At 40.2% G+C, this 25,767-nt stretch overlaps 2 protein-coding genes and 1 long non-coding RNA gene across 15 annotated transcripts in view; 2 read left to right on the top strand and 1 right to left on the bottom strand.

Annotated features, from left to right (window-relative positions):
- Window positions 1-5,806, top strand: part of STAG1 (STAG1 cohesin complex component) — a 187,481-nt gene extending 181,675 nt beyond the window's left edge. For 9 of the 10 annotated variants that reach the window (XM_083848713.1, XM_083848712.1, XM_083848709.1 and 6 more), the window contains 4 exons: window positions 471-581; window positions 1,526-1,640; window positions 3,339-3,419; window positions 3,513-5,806. In XM_083848713.1, coding sequence (XP_083704839.1) covers window positions 471-581; window positions 1,526-1,640; window positions 3,339-3,419; window positions 3,513-3,536 — 331 coding nt within the window. In that variant the 3' untranslated portion in view covers window positions 3,537-5,806. The remainder of the gene's footprint in view (window positions 1-470; window positions 582-1,525; window positions 1,641-3,338; window positions 3,420-3,512) is intronic. The other variant, XM_083848716.1, reaches the window with a different exon arrangement.
- A 2,559-nt stretch (window positions 5,807-8,365) lies between these two features.
- Window positions 8,366-25,767, bottom strand: part of PCCB (propionyl-CoA carboxylase subunit beta) — a 29,440-nt gene continuing 12,038 nt past the window's right edge. For 2 of the 4 annotated variants that reach the window (XM_083848719.1, XM_083848720.1), the window contains exons 6-15: window positions 25,161-25,271; window positions 23,816-23,924; window positions 22,747-22,867; window positions 18,943-19,024; window positions 16,753-16,876; window positions 15,674-15,781; window positions 11,278-11,378; window positions 10,014-10,112; window positions 9,690-9,783; window positions 8,366-8,638 (exon numbers count right to left, since the gene is read on the bottom strand). In XM_083848719.1, the coding sequence (XP_083704845.1) occupies window positions 8,517-8,638; window positions 9,690-9,783; window positions 10,014-10,112; window positions 11,278-11,378; window positions 15,674-15,781; window positions 16,753-16,876; window positions 18,943-19,024; window positions 22,747-22,867; window positions 23,816-23,924; window positions 25,161-25,271 (1,071 nt within the window). In that variant the 3' untranslated portion in view covers window positions 8,366-8,516. Of the gene's footprint in view, window positions 8,639-9,689; window positions 9,784-10,013; window positions 10,113-10,252; window positions 10,405-11,277; window positions 11,379-14,313; window positions 15,037-15,673; window positions 15,782-16,752; window positions 16,877-18,942; window positions 19,025-22,746; window positions 22,868-23,815; window positions 23,925-25,160; window positions 25,272-25,767 lie in introns of those variants that run through there. The other 2 variants (XR_014588137.1, XM_083848721.1) reach the window with 2 other exon arrangements.
- On the top strand, window positions 16,812-25,272 carry LOC310904253. Its single transcript, XR_014588139.1, has 2 exons — window positions 16,812-16,910; window positions 24,978-25,272. It is a non-coding gene; the product is annotated as an uncharacterized lncRNA (long non-coding RNA).

Genomic DNA, 25,767 nt, shown 5'->3' on the forward strand with positions numbered 1-25,767 from the left:
TTTCAGCATTTACATGTGGGTAAGTTACTAGATGCTAAAGTTGATGGGGGCTAAATACTTAAAAGCAATTTGTTTTTCACTTTGTGTGACATTTTTGTCTTAAAATGCGTGTCAGTTATTAATTTGGATCTATTCTGACTCATATTTTGCCTGATCTGAGGCAGTGAAGTAGGATTTAATGAATTTTAGAAGCGCTCCCATTTCAGGTGCATGCCACATTAACGAATGAGTAATGTTAGCATTTTATGTAGCTGTTTTTATTACAACAATTAATGGATTTTTTTGTGCACATGCAGTGGGAGGAGACAAATTGCAGAAGGGAATCCAGAAGACTTGTACAATGATGGATGTGATTTAAATATCTTAATCTAAAACATACCCAGACACAAAACTTGAGGAGCTATTGTCTAAACATAGCCAACTCAAAATTGTTAGTGTTCTCAGTCATAATGCTGCTTTATGTTTGTTAGTCCCCAGATGCAGATATCTTGGTTGGGCCAACAGAAGCTAGAAGATTTAAATCGAAAGGACAGGACAGGAATGAACTACATGAAAGGGAGAACTGGTGTAAGGCATGCAGTGTAAGTGTTCAGAGCACATTCATCTCCAGATCAGAATCATTTTAGATTACAAAGTTGCATTTAAATGTTACCTTTTCTGGGTTGTTGCTCGTAATTTCTGTGACATTTAACTCTTCTTAATAAAGGCAGAGTAACAGCTTTGTCATGTTGCGATGGATACAGGGCCATATGGCCCCTCTAGCCCGGTGTTCTTCCTCTAACCATGGCTGTGAGCAGGTGCCTAGTGAACAGGGCAAATGTGTGGAACAATCTTTCATAATTCTCTGCCAGCCTTCAACTATTTTGAGGCAGTTTCCATGAAGCACTGTTATGTCTATTAAGTAATTTGCAGTGAATTTTTCTTCTAAGTTGTTGTCCAGTCTTCACGTGAACCTGTTTAAGCTTCTTTTATCTACATCATCTTTTACCAAGGCGTCCCACTGGGACACACATGGGCGAATGCTGAAGCGTTCTGTTGTGCAAAGTGCTCCATGCTCTGGTGCTGACCTAATCAAGTCTTCCAGCACGTCAGTGCTTTTCAGGATGAGGGACAGAGTCTCTTGCAAGATCAAATCCTTATGGCATTAAAAACTGGTTTGGGATTCAGTGGTGGATTCCCAGGCATTTACCAGTGATATTGACAAACAGCGTTAACTCCTTTTTGTAAAAGGGCAAGCAAACACAGTGACGTTATTGCCTTTTTCTTGTTAAGGACAGTTGTAATTAGTGTTTATAATGATACTACACTGGACTTCCTGCTTTAGCCTCTGCAAGTGCTAGGTTTGTTTTTACATAAGATTTTCTTCAGGCTAATATTAAGAAAATATGCTGGCTTGATTCTTAATGTAAGATTTTATGTGAAGATATTAAGGGATAGGATTTGAGCCTTGTTCTTAATGAGAAAGTTCATGGTTGGGAAATTTATATGCTTGAAAATGACTTTTTCTTTCTCTTTATTTAATCAGACGAGGTCTAATGGAAGATGACGCTGAGCCCATCTTTGAAGATGTAATGATGTCTTCACGAGGTCAGCTAGAGGATATGAATGAGGAATTTGAGGACACAATGGTCATTGATCTGGTCAGTAAATCTTATTAATAGCAAGTTTAAGGTGGTTAAAAGATAATTTAAAAGGCATTTTTAAGTGTAAACAAAAATGTCCAAAATTTGAGCCTTATTTCTTGTTATCTGAGCATTAAAAAGTGAAAATTATCTGAATATTCCATGGAACCTAAAACTGCAGATTCAGGCCCAATTGATGTTTTTTCGTAGAAATACAAGAAGCAATGCTTAGCACTCTTCCTGATGTTCTAGATTCAGGCAGTAGCAACTGCCTGAAGCACTCTCATTCACCTTTAGCTTGTCACCCTATGAGAATTCGGTTGTGAATTATAGCGTATCAGTTATATCAGTGCAGATCACACCTCTCAGGTGAGTGCTAAAGAAAGAGCTGAGCTGACTTGCTCTGCAGTCCGCCAAGTGCTAGATCCACTAAAGGGCAGAGGGAGTGCTGGTGGGGAAAAGAGGTGAGACCAGCGCACCCCATCTGATTGAACATCACACGAAGCTGCCTGCTCAGCATCATGGAGTGCAAAGGGATGGTCCAAAATCCAGTAACAGCTTTTGACTCAGGCTGTTGCTTGACATTATGAAGAGTTTAGAAATTTATAATCCAAAGATATCCTGGGTGGTGTTTCCTTCCCTATGCCATTGTCACAGGCATCATTAACTCTCTTGCTGACATAGGTCTTTATGAAACCTCACTGTGGTCACAGAGTTGTTTCTGTCCTCTAGTTCGTTTGTTTTCTGGGAGGTGGGGTGGATAGGGGATCCTTAATCATGGTGTCATCCAGTTCACAGCCACACGGAGTTGTGCTGGCACAGCAGAAGGGAGAGAAAGCTGTAGTGGATAGGCACTGAGGGAGTACCTTACGCTACTGGTATTGCTCCTAACTAGGTGGCATCATCAGATTGTAACTTTGGCTCTTTTCATGGTAATGTGACTGACTACAGGCAGGATTGTGTTTGTAAAGACCATAACCTTACTAGCCTCTCTCTGCTGAATGAATACTTTTCTTGTAAAATGGGAAGGAGGATCAGTTTGCATTATACACTTCACTAGCTTTTATGCTTTCATATTTCTCCTTTAATATCCAAATTATAAGGCGTAGGTTATTTTAGGACTAGGCTATAATGTCTTGGAAAGAAAATGTAGGCAATAATTCAGTTGCTGAGATTATTACTAGCATTCAAATTATTATCAAGTAAGTAAAGATTGCCTTTAAGTGGCAATCCATGGAAAGGAAATGAAGGAATTGTTCAAGCCAGCGCAGGTCACATTTATTCTTAACATTTCTATGGCAGGACAACACAGGTCAGTCCTCAGAAATATTCTAACATCATAAGTACTGTTTAAAAAAATCCACTTTCTGACCATGTCAGAGCTGGAATTTCATCATAAATGTAAAAGCATAAAGCAGACAGTTTCTATGCAGTCTGGCACAGTCTTAACACAAGAACACGGTTAAGTCAGCAAGGGCCATAAGCTTTTACTGGCCATAAGCTTTTAGTCCATTCCTTACATAAAATGTGAATTTAAGAAGTACGCTCATGTGTCGGAGCCTATATTTGTATCTGAGCTTTTATGGAAATCCATGCATAGCTATTTTTTAAAGGAACAGGTAAAGATGTTAGTGCCTGTTAGCTGTAGAGCCACAGGAGTCCTTTATAGTCAGTTAACTGATCTCATGTACTAAAATGTCTGACTCACCTCTTTAGCCACCTTCAAGAAACCGACGAGAACGGGCTGAACTGAGGCCAGACTTCTTTGACTCCGCAGCTATCATTGAGGATGATTCAGTAAGACTTTACTAGTACTTGCTGTTTATCTGAGGTTCTTTTATGATAACTGTTGCACTTAATTAATTACTGTCTTTTAAATCATTTTTCTAGGGATTTGGAATGCCTATGTTCTGAAGTCTGCTGAAGACATTTTACAAATTTGGAACTCTATTGTTTAGAGCTAGAGGCCTATATACTGTGATAGCTTGTATGAAAACCACATTTTTGATGTGATACGGTTTGATTTTTAACCAAATGATTAAGGTCAATCCCTTTTTGTAGTGACAGAAAGAAGAGGAACTTCCTAATGACACAAAGGAATGTTGGCCAATCCAGTCACCTCAGAAAGGCTGACCTAAAAAATCATTTGTATCCCTGTTCTTGACTGTCCTAATACAGATTTTTTTTTCTGGATGAGGAGGAAGTTTTAAATTGTTAAGACAGCTGTCAAAATAAACACTGTTCTACATGTTTTCTGAAAACAACATTGAGTGAAAACAGAACTTTTTACCTTTATTTTTCTGCTGTACAATTTAAAACAGTTTTAACATTTGCCTTTTTATGTTTTAAAAGCTAGCCATTTTTATTAAACCTATGCCTATCAGCCATTGACTAGCAATGATGCTATAAGCAGGTCATTCTGGCTACAGAAAAGTGTTTTTGAACACACTGGATTTGATTAACATTATGGTACGCTTATGTCCTCTCATAGGCATTGAGAAGAACACTCTTATAGAAGAGGTTAGAATTCTAATGACGTGCATCTCTGCCAAAAAATTTCAGATTCTGATATGATAAACCCAGATTTTATACTCTTGAGAAGATTTATTTTTATTTATAATGGGACATAAAGTAAGAGATGTCCATGAAGCCACTTTTCCAACAGATGCTGTGTAACATTCATTTTATATAGCACATGGGGACACAAAAACAGTAAATTTTCTATTGGTACTTGCTCTGTGCATTTTTAGCAACTTATACCAGCAAATAAAGTATTCTCAGTAAAACACACAAATGGTTCTCAAGTAATCACTTTGCTGTTTTTACTACCTACTTCAAGCCCTGCCAGTCCAAGGTACATAAACAGCAACTTTCCTATTTAAAAAACAAAACAAAGCAAAACAATAATTCAAGGGTGGGGAAAAGGAATCACTTTAGCATACTAAAAGCAATTTTAACTGTACCATAAAAAAGTCTACTTTCCATGCCGTAAATACCCTTTTGCGCTATTTTTGTAAATTAATTTTGCCAGTTAGAAGTACTGTATGTGCTGCATAGAAATTTGTGCTTAGATGGTGAAGTTCTTAAGCTTACAATGGAATACAGCTACATTTTCAGTGTTAACTGTGCATATTAAGAGTAATTATTTGAAAAAAATACGATTTTTCAAAAAAGTAAAAAAGTCAAAAAAAAAAACACAAAAACCCAAAACATTCTCAGCTAATTCATTGTAATAAGAGATTTTTCAATGTCTTCAATAATTTGGAATTTCGTTATGCTTCGATTTTATGACTCTGCCTAGTAGCTGCTACTTAGTTAAAACTGGCCTGATATCAGAGGTGCTGGCCATCCACAACTTGCACTGACTCTAGTATCTCTAAGAATCAGCCCCAAAATGTTAATCTTCCTTTCTGCATTCTAATATTAGCATTTGAGATACAAAGCAGATTGACCCACTTGGAGCACAGCAGTTTTAGAGGTGCTTTTTTTTTTTTTTTTTTGCAGCAACAGCAAAATAATCATGGAGCTTTTTTTATTTTACAAGCTTATTTAAAAACAAAACAACGTTAATACCCAGTGCTTACTTGCTGGGAGGGAAAAGAATCTAAAAACAAACCAGCATTTCACAAAGCTGAGGTTTGTTTTTTTTACAACACGTGCAGTTCTCAGACAGAAAAATATGTTGCCAAAAATGTTTGACTAGCTAATTCAGCCATTCCTCTGACATTGGTTGGGTAATGTATAAAACATGAGACGTGGCTGGAACTTAATAAAATAACATTACCTCCCTTTCTCTTCTGTCCATCCCAAAGGTAATAGGGGTGGGTAGGAATGGCTGCATTAAATTAACATCACGATAACTCTGTGAGCATAGTAGCATAATAAATGCTGCCCGGTTTGAGTCATAGTCTCAGACGAACCTTGTGCTTCACAGTCCTCTGTGTGGAAAACTGAGTCCTAATTTAACATTGTAGAATACTGTATAACAAACATTTATTATCACGGTACCTGCAATGGGTTTCCAGTTCAGTTTGCAGTCAATAGGTTTTTTGTATTTTGAGTGTCTCCTTGATTGGTTTTGCTAGTAATTCTGTAAATTGTACATTTACAATATGAGGTTTTTTTTTTTCCTTTTGTACAATTTAAAACTGATGCTTCACCTTTCATTTAATAAACTATTCAAAATCATGAGTATGATGAGCACCCTGTTCACTACAACTTTTTAAATACTGGTTTGGGCCATCACATCCTGTCATCCCATTTATTAGCCAGATGAAATACTGGAAGGTAGTTCTCATGTAATACAGGCTTCACAACCAAATTTCTTACACCTACCTTAGCCAATCAGCCTTAGAGAAAAGGAAAACCCTGTTTGTTCTTTTTAATTTTTTCTCCACTGCGGTATATATTTGGTTTTTGGTTGATCTTGGGGGTTGTATTGTGGGAGTGCTGCAAATTTGGTAGCTCATCACACAATTTGGGAGAGTTGCATTGTTGAAAAGTTTGAGTGTTCTCTGTCTTTGCCACACTATAAAGCTTCTAATTGTTCAAAATGTCACAAAGTTTGAGAAAAATTTCTCTCCTGTCATGTACGTCTCAAGTGATCTGGACCACGTAGAAAGAAATAGACATGGTAAAGGCCTGGAAGGGCTAATCATCAACTGGGCTAAAGGAAAATTTGCAGGTTCACTAAATTAAATGCTTTTTGTTATTCCCATGTCTCAGAGAAAGAGGTGCTATTTTTGTCCAACCCATGAATGATTTCATCTTTGTAGTGCTAAAGAAAAGTGACTTACTTGTCATCTGGCATGCCTCCCAAGGAAAAATCATCTGAGACAGAGAAAGTAACAAGATCCAGCAGGTGAGGAATGGGGGATTCAAGGAAAAGACAGTACTCTCTTTTCAGAAGGATTCACGGTCTGAACTGCATTCTGGGTCTACTGAGACACAGCCTGAACACTGACTCTCTGACTGCTTCTAAGTTATGCTTAACTCCTGACGCAAAATGGAACACAGTAAGTCGCTTGTCGTGCTTCTAAGTTAAGGACTTCTGTTTGTTGAAAGGATTTTTATATTTTTTGTTTCTGCAGGGGATTGGAATTCAAGAGAAAATTGGATAGCGTGGCCAGATCAGCTTTCCAGTGTGTTTCTAAAGCACTGTGCAGGTAGAGCAACTGAGTGCTTGGAAATCAACAGGATATACAAGCCAAATTGTTGTGCTGGCAAGGGGTAGAAGAGAGGATGAGGTCTACATAACAAAGGTTAGGAAACAAGAACGGTTGGTTACGCTTTTTCCTTTGTGACATAACAGTTGGGGGTTCTTATTTAGTGTCTCCTGACTCTGGTCAGACTGAAAAAACTACGTGCATATCATTTTGCTGACTTGACTTTTGCCTCTAAACTTGGGACAGCCACTCTCTTAGCTACTGATTAGCTTTGAAAAAAATCCTATTATTCCTTCTTGATTAACTCTTACAAACTCTAGATTAAACCATTTCTCACAATTCAAGAACTCAGTTCATTGCAAGGACACACCCCCGTATTTACATTTCAGCTTACCTTGCCTTATTGTTGCAGCACGCTGTCTGTTTCCCAGGGCCCTAGGAGCAGGCAGTGCTGAGGTACAACCAGGTACATTCATGCAGCTTTGGTGTGTTTGCCGCCAGGACAGTATAGCCGTAACCTGAATACATCGCCTCTAGTTATTACAGAGCTGGGATCATACTTGAAACAGTCCTTCTGTACTGTCTTTTCAGATTTTTTTTTTTTTGTGAGTATGGTCTGCAAGCTCCATGGCTGAAGTCAGCAGGACACCAGCCTGCACCTACCTGGGAAGAGATGCTCCCTGGAAAGTTGCCATCTTATCGCTTTCTTCCATTTCACACGCTTGGGGAGTGAACAGGAGCAGCTATGATGTACAGGTGTAGTAATTCTCTACCTTATAACATTGTACTGTTAATTACTGAGGTTGCTCACAACAGATGTCATTACAGGGACTTCACATGATTGGCATGTGTTTGCAGTAGCGCTAAACATAGTAGCCGTTACTAGCTTCTGGGGCTGTAGTTACAATGCAGCTCCTAATGTGCAGACTGAGCACAGCCACAGTAACAACTACTGGAGTGGTTCCTTGCAAGTCTGGCAAATAATCATAGGAGAAAAATAGGCTGGAAGGCACCTCTGGAGGTTTCTACCTTAACCCCCTGCTGAGGGGAAAAAAAATTGTGTCCCCCATTGGAATGTCCCTTTTTTTCAACTTGGGCAAATTGTCTCGTGTCCTTCAAGGGGAATCTGGCTCCATCTTCTCTATACCACCTATGCCCCCACAGCTCGGGTATAACTTGATACCAACCTGGGACCCAGCGCTGCTTCAGCCAGCAAGTAAAATCTGCGACTTGGGAAAGTCTAACAGAGAGACAGAACAGGTTAGCCTGCAATATGCAAAGCTTGGATTCCAGTGCACCAAAATCCAAGCCAAGGATTTCTTCTGTCAGTCCATGGTGCAGCAAGTAGTCAGATTCCAAGGGTGCAGACCCAGGGCTGTGCTTTAACTGCACAGATGTCTGATGGCTCAGCAGCGAGAGGTCACTGCAGCTCTGCCTGACTGAGCCACCTCAAGGGCCCAAAGAAGCATTCAACCTTAAACAATTAGTAACAGCTTGTCTGCAGCAGGCATTGCAGGTTGTGTTGATTATTAACCTACAAAAAAATGGTTTACAAAGATGAACCAGTAAGATCCCAAATTAAATGAGGTACGTACTATAATTTATTGATGATTATTAGCAAAATCAAAGTAAAATACTTCTATTGGAAAGTAGAAAGCCACATAAACATAAAGTATTTGTATTCGGAATACTGCCATGTCTTCCAGCATGGCCAAGTCCCTCCTTACACTCACAGTGGGATATTAGCATGTTTCTTCCAGGGACTGGACTGTGTTTTACTAGCCAGCACATCAAGGTCACGGCAGATGCGCGTGCGGGTGGTTGAAGGCTGGATGATATCATCAACAAACCCTGTAAAAACAAACAAACAACAGCCAACCATGAAGAGGCTGCCTGTCAACCTTCTATATATAGGTTGTGATGTAAATTTTCAAAATCAAAATGATATTTGAATAAACAGTTCACAAGTTAACAAATTAACTTAAGAATTTAAAAATAGCTTAAAGAGGAAATACTCCAAGTTATAAAATTAAAAGCAGTTGTCTGTTTGTTTGTTTAAAAAAAAAGCAAAAGTTAGCAAGCCAAAAAATTTTAGGAGGAGGAGGTTTTACTAAGTACTGCTCCTGTTACCGCAGAGTTTCAGGCATACCATCTCCACGAATCCACTATTAATTAGTCTGACTTAAAGGTTCAGAATTGCTGATTAGAAGAAGAATCCCTTAACTTTGCATGTGCAGCAGTCTATTTTTTTTCTGGCTCAAACAGCAGTAACAGTCTACTACAGAACCAGAGGGAGTGATACCGTAGATATTAGCTGTGGTGGAAAAGAGCTTGGATTGAGACATCCCAGCTCTGTGGCGCTATTTACGATAATTAAACGTAGTACAAAAACAATAGAGTAAGCCAGCATAACTGGAAACATGTAGAAGTGACTACAGATTCTACAGAACTGCCTTCCAGAGCACAGTTAATGCTTTGAAGCTAGACGTAAAAATCCTTTTAAAAGAAAACCAGGAAAAATCACCCCAAGGAGTCCTGGACTTCATCACTGAACTGGATTGTGACCCTTTCTTAAGGCCACTGATCTGCATCTAGAACCATCAAGTAAATTGTCAAAGCACCTGTAATCTTTAACTAACAGTCTTGCGTTTCATGGTGCTTCTATTGCCTACAAAATTGAAAGTAAGCTTTTCAGTGCAGTCCCCATATCTCACCAGTTTCTTCCCATATGAAGCCTTTCAGAGGTGTTTTTGGTCTAGATGTGGTTTTCCTTCTCATGCCCAAGTTATGGTATGTCTTGCCTAAATAACCTTCTAGCAAAAAGTTTACTCAGTAGCTACAAATTTATCTACATGCAATGTCAACCTCAAAACAAGGGACACAATGTGTGAGATAACAATACCTCTCATGGCTGCAGGAAAGGGGTTTGCAAATTTTTCCACATACTCTGCCTCTGCATCTGTCTCTTTTCCTCTGAAAATGATCTGGACAGCCCCCTAGAAAGATAAAGTTCACAGGTAAGTGACAGTCTTCAGCCCACACAGCGGGAACCTGTCTGCTTTACCAGCTCCCTCCCTGCCCGCTTTACCAGCTCCCTCCCTGCCCCCACCACGTGCACTCGGGTAAGGTGCTTCATAGACGACAGTCTTCATCTGACAAAGCTGCCACTGCAAAGACTGGGATGGCTGCTGCACACCAGCATGAGAGTCAGCATGCATTTATTCACCTTGGCACCCATCACTGCCACCTCTGCAGTAGGCCAGGCATAGTTCGCATCTCCTCTTAAATGCTTTGAACTCATCACATCATAGGCACCCCCGTAGGCCTGGAACAAAAACCAAGGGATTAATTAACATGAAGGGACCTCACAGAGAAACAGTTTACTTTCTTCCCGCAACTTTTATCATTCCAAAGACAAGCAAGTGGGGCTACACTTGTACGTGTAAGAGAGCGTGCAGAACCTACAGGCGGCTGTGATTTGGTCCATCAACACACCGGTACAAGGCTCTTGGCTTTTGCAAGCACACGTGTTCAAGACATTTCCACTTCTTTGGTCAAAATCATGAAGAATTGTAAAAACTCCACTGCAACAATCTCCGAAGACTAGACGTCACAAACTAGAACCACAAAAGAGCAGGGAAGGGAGCTGCTGAAATGCAAGGCCATTCTTGATGGCAGATAAGAGGAGTCTGCATATCTGCAGCACTAGGCCTCACCCTGCACGTGCATTCAAACAAACCGGCTGCCCCGCTTCTGGAATCTCCTGGCCAGGGAGCACAGCACTCAGATCTGCAATGCTCCACTCTGGTACTGGAAGTGGTCCAGACAGCAATGGTAAACGGATACTGCAGAACTGCAGAGCAAACTGCAGCAGAGTCTGTTTCAAGGCATTCCTAAAAACTACGGCAAGGATGCAAGCTTGGAAAAAAAAAAAAAAAAAGAAGAAAGTAATATTCAGAAGGAACAGGGAAGGCAAAGGGATAGAAAGCTGAAAAGTTTTTTTTGCTTTTCGCCATCCTAAGTCTATCGGAAAAAAGCTTGTCAGGAAAAAAAAAACAACTAAACAAACAAACAAGCAAAAACAGAACAGGAGGGACAGACCAGCAAGAAAAAAAGTTGAGAGATGTTTAGTGAAACCTTTAGGAGCATAATGTACCTTATAGAAAAAGAGAAAGCAAGAAAATTAAGGGGAGTATAGGAGAAGTATATCGAAGAAGAGAAACCACACAAGTGTTAAGCCTGTGAGGAAAGCAGAAAGACAAAATCAGCACTGCTTCTGGAAAAGGAGACTGAAGTTCCAGGAACAGAGCAGTAATATTCTAAGAATAAGAGAAATGGCCTCTTGTACACTGACAAAGATGGGACAAATGGCGGTATAACAACTGCAGAAAGCAGGAGGATAGACATACAAAGCTTCACAAAAGTAAACTTGCTGTTAATGAAAACAAACTCATTTTATAAACCACCACCATGGAATTATACCAACTTACTTTTCTGGTGATGACAGTAATTTTAGGCACAGTTGCTTCTGCAAAGGCAAACAGTAGTTTGGCACCGTGACGGATGATTCCACCATACTCCTGAGCTGTACCTACAAAAGCCAGAAATATTATTTTTCACTCCAGGAAGTTCACAAAAAAAGGATATACAGTTGGGCAAGTGTCATCATCTATTACCAGCAGCAAACCTAACAACAACCAGAGCGGTGTTAATATCCACGAGCAGGTAGTATTGCAGGCGATGTTCTCCATAAGATGCGGAGCAGCTCTACAAAACACCTCACCAAAAGAAACATAAAGTAAGTCTCTGTGCATATAAGGTCACAGAAGTGTAACGCTCACCAGATGGTATCTTCCCAGGAACAAAATTCAGTTACATAAGTTTGAAGACTCCAAATGTGATTAGCAGAGAAACATGCAGCCTAGATTCACTTCTCCAGAAACCCACACTCTTCCAAAAGCCTTTTTTCTAGACCATATTAAAGGCAGCTTGGCTACCAGACCCAAGACCTGTGCTAGTCTTCCTTCAAGCAAGCCCAAGATGGTGGACCTTAGAGGACACAGCATGAAGTCCTCTGTAAGCAATCTCACAGCTGGTAGTTTATGAGAATGATCATATGCAGCAAGTAGGAATACAGGTCATACATTTTTAGAGGATGTCCTACAAAGTTCTGTCACAAGAACAGGCCTAGCTGATAGTCTTAGGATCATGACTTCTCTGAAGATACAATCAGAGTATTCAGCAGCCGTAGATTTTTATCAAGGCCCAGCTCCAGCAAATCAGTACCTAAAACAACAACAACAACAACTATCTTTGACCTCTTTGCAAAAAACATATCATAGCAAAGCCAAAATTGATGGTAATGCAATTATCGGGTTCAAATTCCTACCTGTGAGACCCACAGAAGATGGAAGACTTGATTATTTTTTTTGTATTTGCCTACACTATTGAACTTGCAAAAGGAAATGGTCAAACCAAAAGTCTGACAAGATGAAAAAGCAAAAAGGCACAAGATTCCAAAAGAAAATACACAGCGATGAGCAAAATCTGAGATAATTACATGCAAAAATGAAAATAGGTAAATCCGTGTCAAAACTTGGGTTCAGTCAGAGCCTTAGGGATAACTGATTGCTTTCTGTTAAAGCAAGCCAGGGGAAAAAACAAAACAAAACAAAAACAAAAAACTTCAAGCTGCACAAGACCCCAGCTTTTGGAGCACCCACCCAACCTTTCCGAAGACTTGTCTCAGTCTCAAGATCTTAGGCTCCTACTTGCAAGAGCAACTCTGACCTTTCTGAGGAAGAAGTTCTTCAGCAACTATTTTCCCTCTTGATGGCACAGTGTTCACAAGACCAGATGATTCTGATCCAAGCACCAAAAGCCCCAGCTGCAACAGCCAGTTGAGGGAACACGACCACCCCAGGAGGCGTAACAAACTGATAAGTAACTTTGGAAAAGCCTTTTACAGAATCCAAAGAAATGACAGAAAAACACTTCATAGATAGCAAGAAAGACAGCTAAGTAATTCATCACCAAAAGACTAAGTAACAGCCGGAGGACACTTGGTATTGCTCTGCCTTGCGTACCCACAGAACACGCACATGGAGGCAGTGCCTTCAGTTACCGTCTGTCATGATGGTGCCAGCAGTAAGGAGCATGTATGGGATGAACCATGGGTGAGGCCTGGCACTTGGAAACAGCAATCTCACGTACTTCAGTTCTAGGATTTCTGAATTTCATACCTCTGTGTATGTAACTCCCCAGTTACTTTCTAGCAGTTCATTCACCTGCTGACTTTTTTTTTTCCTCTTTCAGCACCTGAGATTAACCTCTTACAGTAATTTGGGGTCTTTTTAATGAAAGGTTTAAAAAATAGAGGATTTTAAGTTAAATATGTTTTGTGAGATTTTTTTTAAAACTTACTTGTTAGTCTTATTTGCTGGCTTGACTTCAATGCTTCCACTCAAGTGTAATTTGAGTGTCCAATAATGTATGCCTACACTTAAAAATGTCTGTTCTTAACTGCAATTTCACTTTGGGTTCTTGTATTTCCCTCCAGAGTGTTGGACTTGTCAAACCTACAAACACTTTCCAGTGGCAGACATCTGAACAGCCAGGTCTTATGCCTGGAAGCTGTCAGAAAACATCTGAGATGCTCAACCTACACCCAGAAGCTGGCAAGTACAAACCCTGCAATCTAGTCCCAATCTTAGTTTCTAATTCAGACTTATATTCACTCAGAGTATGTTACTTGAACTGAATTTCCTAACGGTAATGTACTGATCTTTCCAAACTCTGTAAAATCACAGAATCACAGAATCGTCTAGGTTGGAAGAGACCTCCAAGATCACCTAGTCCAACCTCTGACCTAACACTAACAGGTCTCCCACTAAACCATATCACTAAGGGCTACATCTAAACGTCTTTTAAAGACCTCCAGGGATGGTGACTCAACCACCTCCCTGGGCAGCCCGTTCCAATGCCTAACAACCCTTTCAGTAAAGAAGTACTTCCTAACATCCAACCTAAATCTCCCCTGGCGCAACTTCAGCCCATTCCCCCTCGTCCTGTCACCAGGCACGTGGGAGAACAGACCAACCCCCACCTCTCTACAGCCTCCTTTAAGGTACCTGTAGAGAGCGATGAGGTCTCCCCTGAGCCTCCTCTTCTCCAGGCTAAACAACCCCAGCTCCCTCAGCCGCTCCTCGTAAGACTTGTTCTCCAGACCCCTCACCAGCTTCGTTGCCCTTCTCTGGACTCTCTCGAGCACCTCCATGTCCTTCTTGTAGCGAGGGGCCCAAAACTGAACACAGTACTCGAGGTGCGGCCTCACCAGAGCCGAGTACAGGGGGACAATCACCTCCTTAGACCTGCTGGCCACGCTGCTTCTTATGCAAGCCAGGATGCTGTTGGCCTTCTTGGCCACCTGAGCACACTGCTGGCTCATATTCAGCTGCCTATCAACCAGTACTCCCAGATCCTTCTCTGCCAGGCAGCTTTCCAGCCACTCATCTCCCAGCCTGTAGCGCTGCTTGGGGTTGTTACGCCCCAGATGCAGGACCCGGCACTTGGCCTTGTTGAACTTCATGCAGTTGACCTCAGCCCATCGGTCCAGCCTATCCAGATCAAATACAACAAATACAACAGCATAGAATCGCTATAAAGCCTCAGATCTTCTTTCTTTAGCTTTCTCTATTTTGTATTTATCCTCCATTTGTCTACTTTAAAACAACATTCTATTATGCCATAAAAATTTACTATTTCTAACTGGCTACATGAAAATAACTTTGTTCTTGGGTTGTATGTGGCCACACTGTGGCTACTGAAGTGCTAAGGAGAACCAAGTTGTTTCTTGATCCAAATAAGAATAGGAGGGTGTGTCTACAGGAAAGAAAGGAAAGGAGGCAAGAACAAAGAGGAAGTTCTCTTCTGTATTGCCTCATTGTTAAAGCATGCAAAATGTATTGTATTAAGATATGAAATTGAATGTTGACTAGTGACATTGACTGTATTAGTTCAGTACCTCCAGCAACGAGCAGATTTTGAACACAAAATGCATCTTCAAGGTGCCCTCAACTGACACTCCTAGCACAGCTTTGACCTGCGGCCTCCCTGCCCACAGGAGGATCAGCGGAGCTGCTCTCCCAAAGAATCCCACCTGCAGGGCTGGAAGCTGGGTATCGGACTGCTTGCCACTGCATCTGGGGAAGTCCCTGCCTTTGCAGAGCACTCTGGTAACGCTGTCCAGCCTATAGGCACATAAATAAAACAGGTGAGTCTTTAAAGGGACATGGAGTCTCATTATAGCAAAGAACGTGAGTGTTACTTCCATGTTGTTTATGGCACGGACATCATCTCCAGAGAATGCAGGGTTTTTGTCCTAGATAAGTCACCAGCTGCAGCTTTGCAGTTGTGCTGGACTCCCAGCAAGGAGGTCATCTTAACCCTCCTAGATCGATAGGCCTTCACCTCACTCTCAGCCCTGGCCAAGTGGTCATCCCAGTGTCTGTAACCAGTCTGCTAACCAGTTCGGCACTAACTTGCTGTATGAACTGCCCTCTCTTCAGTGAAGCCCTGCAGAGCTTTGTCATTTTAAAACACACTTGTAGAAATATTATTGGCTTATTTAAGCAATCTTTTTTTCTGGAATATAACCTGCATATCACATCCTATTGTGATGACTGGTGTACTTAGAATACAGAGGTTTTTTTGTTTGTTTCTTTCTTTCTTTCTTTCCCCAAACAGTAGCCTTTTAAAATCTGTCTTATTTAAGGTCCAGTATAATAAACAATCTTCTTAGGGAGTCATTAAAACAGGTTTTTACACTGCCACCTTCTCCTACTTCCCCTGCCCCAAAACTAACTGAAATAAAATGACAAGGCATACCTGGCAAAAATCCAGGAACATCCACAAAAGTAATCAAAGGTATGTTGAAAGCATCACAGAAACGAACAAAGCGGGCTCCTTTCACGGAAGAATTTATGTCCAAGCAGCCTAAAGTTAAGAAAACAGGGTAAGGTGTTAATGATCTGCTAATGGCAGTAATTCAAGGCAACATCAAAATCACACTCTGTATTTTAGCTGAACTGTTTTGAAAAGAAAAAAAATCTTATCTCTAGCTAACGTACAGATTATCATGAATTTTGCTGTTTCAGTTCTAAGATTAAAGTACAAGTTACATTCTACAAGCAGTCATTTCATTTTTCTGAAATATAACCTGCAATTTCAGTATCCTTTGGCAATGACCACTGTGCATAGAGAGCTCCTATCCCAGAGCTCCTATCCCAAGAAGTCTCAGGTTAAATTATATTCTTGTAATTTACAAGAAATCTTTTGTTTAAATTTTATCTGTATTGATTTTTTTTTCCAGGTCATTCACTGGAACTATGCAAAAAAAAACTTTGGCAAAAAAAAACCCACTCCCTAGTTAAAAAGGGAAGGGTGATCTTAGCTACAGGTGTTTGTACCTTTATATCTAAATTACTTGAGATTGAGCCCCACACTTGTATGTCTGAAACCTTTGCATTTTCAGAAGAGCTACACTACAGAAGAGCTTTAGGTATTTAAATGCTGTGGACCTGAAGTATGAAGTTTCCATATTATGCTTAATCCAATTAATTACAGGCTGCTGCCAAGTCAGTGGTGGTCTTCTACCCACCCTGTTTATGTGCTGCTACCACTTCTCTTGTGCTAGATACAGCAAGCCTTTTGTTACATGTTTTGTTGATTCAGTAAAGAAATGTGTGCTTTTTTTTCAGGCAGTTTTACAACTCTCAGCAAGCAAGTCACAAAAATGCACAACAAGATTCAAGACAAAGAAAGTGGTAGAAAAACACGGTATGATAGAGTGGCAGACAATACAAACCATAACCAGTTAATTTCATAGCCAGACAGCAAGTGTGCAAAAAAGACAAAACACAGTTCATTAAAAAGTTTCACATCAGACTCCTACAGCTGTCTCCAACCTGATGCTACTTTGGGTTGGTTGCCCACAATCCCAACAGTTCTTCCGTTCATCCTGGCAAACCCAACAACAATGTTTCTGGCATAGGAAGGCATGATCTCGAAGAATTCCCTTTCATCGACAATCTGCAAGAGAGTTAGGCAGAGCCCTCAGGATGACGTAAGTATGTTTATTTCTCTACATAGGCAAACATAAAATCAGCTGTTAGTATCAGAAATCTTAACGTTTCAGAATTTGCAGAAAAAGAAAAAAAATGAGGAGAGAAAAAAAATCTTTTTGTCATCTTTGCAGGAAGCGTCTAGTTCTGCATTTATTATCAAAATTGCCACCTAAGCATTCCATCAGAGAAAATCATCTTTATGACATTTCCTCTGCAGTAAGCCTGTTTTCCTAGCTTATAACAAATAAAAATCTCAAACCGGATGCTGAGAACTTCTTTCTCACAAGGCAATTACTGGCAAACTGCACGTTTAGAATAACAGTTTCCAGTGATAAAAAGCAAATACTACTTCTTCAACTCAGGGACTTTCCTTTATATATATTTAATACCTACTCTATTTCTTTACAAGTTCAGAGCGCTTTATTAATAATAGAGACCAACATAAGGTGCTCTGCTGCAGCCGTAGCTGTGCACATCCCTGAGGTCACTGATGTTGCATAAGATAGAGGGGAACGGAGAAACACTTTTATCTGCAGCAGAGGGAATAAACGAGCTACGTCAAACACACCTAACTGGAAACACAAATCCTTGGTCGCTGCACTTCTCTCTGAGGTTGAAGTTCCAGTGTGTGCTCTGCAAAGTGACATCCACTGGTGTGTAAAGCAGCATCAAAATTCACATGTTCAAAAAAAAGATCATAATTATACATGGAGCAGTGGCGACACCTATACACGGCTGCCAAGTGTTTTCTACTATAACTCCTTGTTTTCAACTGTTTATGACAACTTCACCTATACGCACTGCAGTTTGACAGTCCTTCCAGAGAATGAGGCAAATGAAAAGGTGCAAAAAATGTATTATTTAATGTATTATTAATGCTTTATTTCCTTTCTTAATACTTCTGAGAGTCCGTAGGTGCTTTTTTTCCACTAATTCACTTAAGAATGTTTTAAATTTCACCTTTTCACTTGGAACAGATAGTACTGAAATTCAGAATGGAAGAAACTACAGATTAAAAACATATCCTGAGCTTTCCTTTTTCCACTAAAATTAATCTAAGGGCAGCCAGTTGCAAATTGAAGTGTTCACTGAGTAAGGGTGTGGAGAGAGACAGTCAACTCAAATAGCAAAAGGGAAAAATCTGGAAAAATCCTACAAATCTGAACTCTCCCCAGCCACCATATACAAGCACATACAAGCTGCCTGTGAAACTGACTCAGAACCCTAGGTCACCTGCCATTCAGCATCTGACTGGTAGAAGTACCAGATGGAAATTTTAATATTCAAAATTCAGACTCCCCAGGTGCTCCACACCTTACAAACCTGTTCTCTGCACAGTTGTTTACAATGTAGTAAGTTGTTACAACTGTAAAAAATGAATTGCTCACTTAGGCAAGCGCATTACCAACATTGCTTATGCTTCTTTCGTAAAATCTTCATTATTTATATATTACAATACTGGTTTTTAGTTAAAAAAAAAAAAAAAAAGGTTTATTTCCCTACCACCCTCCCAGGAGATCTGCCCCACTCAGTGAAACATTGATGCTAGAGTTTGCAAGCTTCTGACTGCTTGACTTAAAATTAAAAAAATATTCTTGTATTTTGTGTATGTACGTGACTTAGAATAATTGGTGACGTGTAGCCCTTTGAATGTCCTCTACGTAGTTTATTACCTTTTATGAAAAAAGTGATAAAATTCAAGACAGCAGTTAACAAACAAGGGGAGGTTCAACTCTACATGGAAAACTGAGTTATAGCATCTTTTATCGGTACAGTTATGCATGCAGCGTGCGGAGATACATCCTGAAAAGAAACATTGAGATTCCTTTTATCTGCTAAAATCTTGTTTCTGCAGCTTTTGTTGTCCCTTCATGCATGGCCACTACACAGGGGAAAAATAAGTAACCTGTAAAGACTAGAAAATAGATCTTAAGCAGCATTATTAGCTTCTTTCCATTATTTACATCTATATATACACAGAATGTAAGATATTTATACTTTTCTCAGCAGTGCTCAGACTCGCAGACTTACAGAGTGTATGATATCCAGCATGTCGTAGGCTTTAGTAGATTCAGTTGGGACAATTGTGTCCAGCTCAGGAACCAAACGGTCACTGCAGAAAATAAGGATAAAAGCAACAATATTTACAGATCAGGTGAACACCAAGAAACGAACTCAGGCAAACAATTTCAACTCTCTGAAACTTCATGGGAGCTGCTACTCGAACATGGGGAAGGAGACAGCGCTCACTGCAGCCCTTTGTGCCGCCGGCCACTGAAGGGACGATTTGCTGCTCTGAGCTCCTTGGGAAGGAAAAAGCCCGACCGACCTCTCCCTGAAGGAGACATCTCTTTCGCTGGTACCTCTGCCCATGAGCTCACCCCCTGGACATACGCTTTCTCCTCCCTGACCAGAGGAGCCACTATTTATTGCCTGTGATGAGTGTCAGCAGGCAGACTGCAGGGGCACGGGAGGCAGGTCCGGCAGCGCTTGGGGAAACTCAGCCATGGGGAAAGCATTGGGAAGAAGCTCAAGTGTTCATCAGAGGCAGCACAGCCTGCTTTCCCGGTAGTTACAGCTGGAGGGGTGGAATGGTTTCTCCTGACAATGTTTCCTTGTCATGTACCTGGACCTACTGCACATAGCAAATTTAGTAGCTGCACATTTACAACTCTGATGCTTTCCCTGCCCATGCTGCGCAATTGTCATCTGAATAAACTTAACCACAGGAAACTTGTCCATACTTACCTGCCCTGCACCAACCAAGGAGAGAATGGTGGGAGGGGAAAGCACGTCCATTCACAGCTTCTTCGGTGTAATGGCTGGGGCTGCAGGATCCTTACCATTATTTGGGTTATCTCAACAATGGTGCACTTCACATGGAGCTTCACATTTAACAAAATTGTGCCACCCTGTTAGCAGCTCACACTATCAGCTACCTCTGTCTTCAATTCTATTAGTTTTGTTAAGGACTTCACAAGTGTTTGCATTCATTGGGTCTCTGGGCTAATTCACAGTCCCAAGAGGTGTCAATTTTTATGAGTCACCTCTGAAAAGGCTTCCAGGAATATTACATTTGTACTATTCCTTACAAAAATACTCTGTTATAAATCGTGTTTCTGCAAAGTTTTTCTTGAATTACTATTTTAATGATGCCATTACTCATACATTTAAAATAATACAACCCACGGCTCTACACATCCAATTTAAAACTGAAGTAAATGATCTGCAGTTTGTCAAAATCAGGCAAAAAGTAGTAACATCAGTCCCTCAGCTGTCTCTGTGCTCACATGCAGAGACTAGGCAGGCACAGCTCCATGCCGAGAGAGTAACACAATGAATCTTACAGTGATGTTCCTAGTTCATTTCCACAATTAAGAGTATTACATACAAATATTTTCATAAAATGTTACAATGAAACCTTTATCAGCTGAAAGCAACCACTTTTAGGATACTGAACCCCAAGCTACAATGAGTACTTTTGCTTTCGCATGAAGTAGGTACAAATGTGTTTTAAATTCTGTCCGTTACCTATGGATTATATTCTCAGGTATCCCAAGGGATAAGGAAAATGGAAAAGAGAAATTATTGCTCCCATAAATTCACAGAGACAGAGAGGGAAATTATAATGGCAGTAAAATCAACAACCATTGGTAAAATGAAGACATTACCCAGGATATCACAGGGGAAAAAAATCACAGATAAGGGACATCTGGAGCTTTCTAGTAGGGTCACTGGACACAAAAGGCTGAGAATTGTGTTTAAGATCTCATTTATTAGAAAAGATTTGCTCCTCATCATCAAAGCAGTCATCTGAAGACTGTGAGAGCTTGAGAAAACTGTCACCCAGATCAATACCGGGTTTTATTACACAGAAATATGAAACTGCACTAGGTTACCAGCAGTCAGTAAGTACCTCTTCCAGAAAGTATGCATACTTCAGGCTTTCAAGGAAACAGAACTTGCTTACAGTCAAAAACACCAGAAGTTAAATCACACCACACAATGTAGAACTAGACATTCTTCAAAACTGGTGGCCATAAGCACCATAGGAGCCCTCTAACTTTTTACAGAATCCAAGCCACTGACATTAGAAACAAAAAACTAACCAGCATGAGTTTCAGCACGCAAACCTGACATTTTTCAACACCACAAAGAACCTAACTGGAGAGGGAAAGAAAAACAATAGAGAGGGAGAGTGCTTCTGGACTTAACAATGAAGATGAGAGTATTTAACATTTCATTTACATTATTAGTGGCAATTCCTCCTGGCATAAAAATGGAGCAAGGAGAATGAAATTAGTGGAATGGGCGTTGACTGAAGGATCAACCACAATTCAAAGCAAAAGGAGTCCACTCAGATGTCAGTGTGCTCAGGTGAAATATTACCAATATAAGTATTAACAAAACTGGAGAAATATTGCAGATGCTGCTATACAAACAGGTAAATTTACCAAGCAGATCTGTCTTCACATGTATAAAGACAACTAAATTGAACTTAATACAAATTACTGAGTATTTATTATACTGTGATCCTCTAATAATATATCCAGTGCTACATAAAAGATTGTCTCACTTAAGAACTAATCTCTCAATTAGTAGCTACAGGGTAACTGAAGCTTCTCACAAGAAAATAAACTGCCCATCATAAGATACAATAATTAAAAAATAGACTCTTGCTTCCATAATGAAATTCAAACATCACATTCAAGCCTAGAGAAGCTAAATATCCCAGTACTATGTGTTGAATGCTTAGAAAAAGTGCTTACTTCAGACATAATCCCCCAAATTTACCAAACAATACAAGAAATTTGCTCTGGCTTGTCATTATCAAGACAGAGCAGTCTTCCAGTTTAATAAACTCTTAAAGATCAACATTGTAGAAAATTTAAGGACATGTAACTAATTGATTTGTCTGACCGTTCTCTAAACAGCAACTGGCAAATTTATTTCTCTTTACAGTGAACAATGTATTTCAGACGCCAGAACAGTGATCTGTAAAGTTGATCTAAAAAATCTCCCGAAATTGTTTCAAAGACATTGCAAAGAACAACGAGCACAAAGAGAGGATAACAGTCCCATCTCCCGCGTTCAAATCTACACATGCAGAACCAGAAGACAAACACCACACACACCTAAAACCAAAAGGAAGAACAAGTGTAGGAGCAGCTCCCACACAAGAAAGTGTGGCAACCTTTCAGGGGTTGCCTCCAGAAAGGGCTGAACAAGGGGTGCAGCTGGCTCAGGTTGAAAGGCGTTTACTCCACTGACATCCTCTGTCTTTACGAGCAAGGTTGCCTATTGAAGCAGTCCCATGCTGGCTCTGTCTCGGAAAAATTCTCTGATTAAAATCCCAAAGCCCTTCCTTCACTGTCAACTACATAATGGGCCTGATAGGCAGCAACCTAACACAAAAAACTTATAGCCTCCTTTACCTCTGTTGCTACCCCACCTCTAACCTTAACAAACCAAACTTACCCAACAGACACATTACTGACAAAGCAGGGCAAGATCCCCACTTTTGTGCACTGTGCAACCTTCTGCCTCACTGTGCTCATTTGAAGGACTGTGAATCTGGACACAGATTACTTTTCCCCATGTCCTGGATACAGCCTGCCTAACACTGCTTTCAGAAAATAAAAAATTAAATCTAACAATGAGCATGTACGTATATACACATGCACAATGGAACACCTCCCGTATTCCCACACTACAGCACAGAAGTATCAGCCAAGTGCCCGGGCACAAGACACTCATTTCTTTACGCTCCTTGTGCCAGAGAAGCCATGGAATTCAGTGGTCAGAGACCACAGTTCTCAGCCAGTTTCCTCTTACCTGGGGTCATGGCATTCACAGACTGGAGCAGGGTCACGGTTGCTAAGAGGTAAATAATTAAAGAACTCTCGGAGATTAAGTAAAGCATCTATATCATTCTCAAAGGCTCTGTGTGCGACTCCTGGAAAGAAGCAATTATTGTAATTATTTTGCAATGTTTCATTTTCGAGTATGTATCCATAAAGATACAAAGAGCTAACAGCAAGATTTTTTAAACCTAGTCTATTAACAATTGGGAATTTCAAGCAACCAAATCCAATCAGCTAAAAATGCCTACAAACTGCGTGGCTATATTAGCCTTTTTCCATGGCAGGTCTGCATTGTTGATTTTATATTTAAAATAACGTGAACTGGTTTATCAGCTGTCACAGACCTAGCAGGATCCCAACCTCCAGGAATTCAATACAGGTTGCGGTGCTGGACTCAAGCTTTGAGCTGCACGCTTTTTCATAAAGCCTGGATCCAAGGGGGGGTGGGCGTGCACACACACGTGTGCACGCGTGGTTTTGTTTCATCAGCAGCACAGTTAACACAGAATTTGAGATCCCAAATGAGCCTCAAAAAGATTCATGAGTCACCAAGTCTCCCCAGGGGATTTTTTTTTTTTTTTTAAATAGAGCTTCATCTCATGATGGCACTTGGTTTTTAGTCGGGAAGTTCAACCAATCACGCTACTAGGCAAACAAGGGATTGTTAACAATCTTTTCGACCTATGCAAATTTCTGGAAAACAAGCAAAAAACTCACCAACCCAAACCTGCCTTGGGAGCTCTGCCCTCCTACAACCTTTTCACTTCTGGAATCTTCTGGATTTGCTACTTTCTCCTCAAAATCCCAGAACTCTCCCACACTCCCACTTTTCCTATTTTGTCTTCCATTACTAAAAGGGACTGGTAAGAGAGCCCTACACGCGGTAAGATCACGAGTCTAAGTAGAGCTTTATCCTTTAGACTCAAGTGACGCCTATGACTACAAAGATCTGTATTAGGTAATCAGCTGTCGAGCCAGAACAACTCTGTCGTTTACTCTGAAGAACAATTAGTACATGAAGTAAACTATCCAGGTCTCACCAGACACAGCAGTGTGCGTCTTCGCACCCCCAAGCTGCTCTTGTGTGACATCTTCATTGGTAACAGACTTAACTACATCTGGGCCAGTAATGAAAAGATAGGACGTATCCTAGGGGAGGGAATAAAGCAAAAACAGTCAGTAAATGCTAGACCCAAGCTGAAAAAGCACTTAAGGAAAAGCAACAGTCTCTAGAGACTTTCCCCAAAATAAGAAAACAGTATAACATAGGGAAGAAATTCCTAAAAAATCCCTATTGTATTATACCACAAATCCACAAAAAAATCAGTTATCTGCAGGTTACTTGGGAAAGTTATTCTTAACTTTCCATGAAGAATAAAACTGAATCCAATTTAATTTAACCTAGCCTCAATATGGAGACATACTTTGCCATTTCTATACACCCTTTATTTTCAATTTCTGTACTATTCTCTCTGCATACATTATCTCTTTATGCAGAAAAATAATTTAAGACAAAAACAAATTGTTATGTAAAGACAACAGCATGTACTGCTATTTCCTATGACAAACTAGGAAAGACTTGTCAGCACTGAAATACACTTGAAGAAAGACAGGCGGAAGAACTTTTTGCTGAGTATCCATGAAACTTTAAATTGAATAGGAAAGAATAATTATGGTTCTACGGGTCAAAGTACTAGCATGAAATGCCTAAAAAATACAAGGGGATGAAATGTTTGTCTCACCCCACCTATAAACACTGATTTTGGATGTTACAAAACTCATTAACAAAAATTCTTCTGAAGCTCTTTACAGGCATTACTCTTTTTCTAAAAATCACTTAAGACAGCCTTTTTCAATATTCCCGTCTGTGCTTTGAGCAGTAACTGTCACAACCTACCTGCAATCAATACCTGCCAGGAGCACAACATATCACAACAGTTTATAAAATGAGGTAATGGTATGTGTTCAAAACCAGGTCATACACTTGCCACGCTACCTGACCATATGGAATTGGCAACCTTGGCATTCCAGACAATTTGGTAATATATTAAGTACTCTTACATTAAATACTTTAGACTTTCTTCAAAACTGAAACTTAAAACAGAAACTATGCAGTTTTGTTGTTGTTTTTAAGTGAGCATCTTGAACAAAGTGATTTTTAACAAAAAAAATTAATCATCTCTTCCTCTATCCTATGTGCAGAATAAGGGAACAGACTATTCCGGTCCTGCTGACAATGACAGTAATGATATTCCTGCAGCAAACTCCAAGCCTTTACTGTTCCAAAGCAGGAGACCCTCACCAACCAAATCCTTGATCCACAATCAGTCTGACTGTGACTGATCAATGCAACAAGCAGCAGGTCAGGACACACTGCACCCTTACCTTCACCATGAATGTGAAATCAGTTAAAGCAGGTGAATACACAGCTCCGCCAGCACAAGGACCCATAATGAGGGAAATCTGAGGAACTACCCCAGAGCACAGAACATTTCTCTGCAACAGAAAAAAAAACAGACATCTAGTTTTTACACCCTCCCCAAAAAAGTATCTGTATCTTTAAATCTGTTCAGAGATTGTGCAAGAATTCACAATCACAAACAGGAGAAGACATCTGAGTGTATTTACTGGGAGACAAATAGCTGGACAGAATGCCTTAATGCAAATAAAAGCAAGATAATTGTTTCTACTGTTTTGCTTCTTTCTGTTCATGAGCACAAAAGTACAAACTATCAACAGGCAAGAGAAGGTCACCACACCATACAAACTCTATTGTTTCAGCGACTACCTTAATCTCCCACATTCTTGCACTAAATCCTCTATACCTGCTCAAAATGATGACAGAAGTAAATTAAGTGTATTTACCTCCCAAAAGTGAACTGCAACCTGGTTTATCTCCCTTAATTGGGCAGCAGGGGCCATTGCACCCATACTGAGAACAAATTCATTACACAATACTCAAGGAAATGTCCTAAGCAAGGAATTCACTTGT

Source organism: Anser anser (genome assembly GCF_964211835.1).
Source record: "Anser anser genome assembly, chromosome: 9".
Classification (NCBI taxonomy): domain Eukaryota; kingdom Metazoa; phylum Chordata; class Aves; order Anseriformes; family Anatidae; genus Anser; species Anser anser.